General features: G+C 39.7%; 1 protein-coding gene across 1 annotated transcript in view; it reads right to left on the bottom strand.

Moving 5' to 3' along the window:
* Positions 1 to 2475: 2475 nt before the first annotated feature.
* The window catches only part of LOC104081316 (IQ domain-containing protein H-like), a gene marked incomplete at its 5' end in the record, with an annotated part of 51374 nt that continues 50273 nt past the window's right edge, over positions 2476 to 3576 (bottom strand). The window contains one exon of the mRNA XM_009584011.1: positions 2476 to 2643. Coding sequence (XP_009582306.1) covers positions 2476 to 2643 — 168 coding nt within the window. The remainder of the gene's footprint in view (positions 2644 to 3576) is intronic.

Raw genomic sequence — 3576 nt, 5'->3', positions numbered from 1 at the left:
AAAATAGTGCTTTCAGAAGCACAATCTTTTGTGTAATCTCTCTCTCACAAGACAGATGGCATCATTAATTGCCTCTACATCTAGTTACATTTAAAAACCTGTGCTTAAATAATGTTAAAGTTGCGGTAAATGCTGACAAACATAGGAAATATTAAGGTAGAATCAATTGGAAACAAGGGAAGAAAACCGAGACAGAACAGACAGGAATAACAACAGACCACAAGAAACACTGACTGATTTAATATGTCCTTGTTCAAGCCAGGGAATGTCACAACCTTAACAACTTAGGAAGCATTTCTGCGTTGGGGTGAACTCCTGGCTTGAGTGAAGCAACTGGCAAAACTCCCATTGACTTCAGCGGGTGAGAATGTCATCCCTTAATCTTTTTAAAGCAACTTTACATGGAAGTTGTCCAATATGGCTTATCTGCAGTTCTAATTACAACGCCTGTGTAAATACATTTTGGGAGTCAAATGTAACGGTGATCTGTATTTCAAAGCTAACAGTATTCCAATTCTCTGGTTTACCACAGTCACCCGACAGTGGTATCAGTTACCAAAAGCCTGATCTTAAGCCTTCTCTGAGCTTAAAATGGAATATAATTATCATAGCACTGCCAAAGAGCCCGCTTTTGCCAATAGATACCATATGCTAACTCTTTGGTTTAAATACAAGCCCTGTGTTTAAAGCCTTTTCTCACACCATACAAGCTGTGATTTTCAGACGCCTAGGAGAAACAGACACCCAAATGGATTTGAGTGCACGCAGCCACACCATCTTCTGAAAGTCCAGCCATACTACACAGCCTATCCCATTAAATACCGATATATTCCCTTTTACAGCTGAACACTTCCTAAACAGCGAGGGTCCTAGCTGAAGGTTGTAGAAGAAAACAGTGTCAACGGGGTGAAAAAACAAGGAGATGCATTGGAAATACAAGCAATAACTAAGACTTGATGCTGAGGTCTTGAATTAGTGTCTGTATCCATATGCTAATTTCGAATTTGTATGGTTGTACCCAGTAAGCTGAACAATACTATTCATTACTAACAGTAAGGATTTTATGTTCTTCAAAAATTATCTCATTTTCTTTAGTCTTCAAACACAAGGCCACTACCAGAACATTGAACGCTCAGTCTTTTCACCCACATTTCACTTCATTTGTTTTATTTTAATCTGGCATTATGCTTTAGGTTTTTACACCCGGCTATTGCAATATTCAATCCTATTGGCCAATATTAACCAGATTTGCAAGAAGGTAAAATCATCAAAGATATTCAACTCCCATGAGATTCCTAAAGAACGTGGACAGAGGAAAGAGACTTCACTAGCGACCTTACAACGGGAAAAGCTGCAGGGCGAGTTCAGCCAGAAAACGTGTGGGAACTTCAAGGCACAAATCTATGGGAAACCTGGCTTCACTGTTTTTAAGCTCATGGAAGTGTTTTTATTTTCAAACAGAACACAGTATTCAATAATGCCCTTCATTTGGTTTTCACAGTGTCTGACTGGCGAAAGAATTTAATAGATTATGTTACGACAAAGAAATCTGATTTTGTAAATAAAACAAATGCGAGATTACTCTAGCATAGAAACATGCGAGATTAATACTTTGTTACAAACTATGATCAAGGCTGATCATCAACATTCATGCCAGGGATTAAATTGCTTCTTTAAATCCATTCTTTTACCTATTTGTTCCTTGGCACTGAACGCAGTGTGTGTTGGGACAATATCTTCCACCAACTTTTAAGATCTGAAAGTTCAGTGATGCATTATAAGGGACAGCGGCCACCCCTCCTCTGCTTCCTCTGCCATCCATCGTAGGCAACAGCAGATTCTGGAGTCAATACCTTCTGCTGTCTTTATTTATTATATTACTTTTCATGTTGTCAGAAGTTCTGATACAGCTGACTATGAGGTTTTGCTGATATGCTTGTAAACTCTGGCAGGGAAGACTAGGGTCACTTGGGTGGTTCTGATCTTACCTTTTAAAAAGACCCCATTACTCATCTACACAAAAGACTCTCCTGGGCAGGATTCCATGAGAAAACATTTATTCAGTCCCTTCCTTTCTGCTCAGTTATGCCTGATGCAAGTCACGCAGTGCTCCAGCACTCCAAAACTGCACTGGCTTCCTAGCAGCGTTTTCCTTTCTAGGTAATTCCAGGTGTTAACCTTAGAATATCATTATTTAGATTGTTGTATTCTTCAGTCTAGACTCCCCAAAAGGCCACCCACCTCTTCCCACATTAGTGCAACCTGTGCCTGCAGTTAATGTGCCCACCATATGAAGTTTTCAGGACTGGAGGAGGTATGATATACTGTCAGACACTATCGTAAAACTGAATTTCATAATGCGTCACACAGTACCTGGATCTGCTGATCTTCTCTTAAAATATTTTTAAATACTTAAAGCAAACAAATTACTAGCTGTGTACCCATTTGCACTGCAGCAGAAAGCAGTGCGTGCCCTCAGGCTGAGAGGGGAGCTGGAATGGTGTCATGCACTGCTCCGCTCGCATGCGCTACTCTTGATACCATGCACGCAGGAAGGCTCACAGCTTTGATAGACCAAAAGGGCTCGATAAAACCACTGAGGAGCCTGTGCAGCCCACGTGGAAGACTCGTTAGGACAAGGATCTACAAAGGGAATTCCACAGGAACAGTTATGCTAGAGATAAACAGCTTAAGCTACCGCATGAGCACATTTTAAGAAGTTCCTGCCCCTCAAGTGAGATGATGTAAATGCACTGTGTTCATTGCTCCCAGGCCCCTACCTCTGGGAAGCAATGCAGCTTCATTTCAATCCCTGCAACGATATCTTTAACCATATGCACTGTCACGTGCCACACATTGACCTCAGTCTGTATGTTGATATTGGGGGATAATTTTGTATCCGGTGTGAGATCGCATCTATCTTTCTTGCAGTAAATTATTCTCTCAGACATTCTAAAAGCCAAATGCAGAGCAAAAGTGGTTTGAATGAGCATGTTTTCCTTTTCATTCACAATGAACTGATATCCCACAGTCAGCTGCGGGAGACAGTAACTCCTGACCCAGGGCTATACCTTCACGAGACATGGTAAACTGGACTGCTTTCCATTACCTCTCTCTACTTAAATTAGCCATTATGATGTAAACCAAATTGTTCACCACTACCATCTTCTTTGCTATAAGAAATTATCAATATCCCCTCTTCCTTAGATTAATCCTCAAACCTCAGATCTGCATTCTTATAGACACTGGTTTACTCAAAAGATTCCAATAATCCCTGTAATTATTTTTACAGAGCAAAATACAAGAGATTCAGAACATTTTGAAACTAAAATAATCTAAAAATCTTAGCCATAAGACCATCATCTGTAATTACCTATAAGAAATTATCAATATCCCCTCTTCCTTAGATTAATCCTCAAACCTCAGATCTGCATTCTTATAGACACTGGTTTACTCAAAAGATTCCAATAATCCCTGTAATTATTTTTACAGAGCAAAATACAAGAGATTCAGAACATTTTGAAACTAAAATAATCTAAAAATCTTAGCCATAAGACCATCATCTGTAATTACCAG

This window comes from Fulmarus glacialis, unplaced genomic scaffold (assembly GCF_000690835.1).
Source record: "Fulmarus glacialis isolate BGI_N327 unplaced genomic scaffold, ASM69083v1 scaffold2118, whole genome shotgun sequence".
Classification (NCBI taxonomy): domain Eukaryota; kingdom Metazoa; phylum Chordata; class Aves; order Procellariiformes; family Procellariidae; genus Fulmarus; species Fulmarus glacialis.
This window is presented reverse-complemented; position numbering and strand designations above follow the sequence as displayed.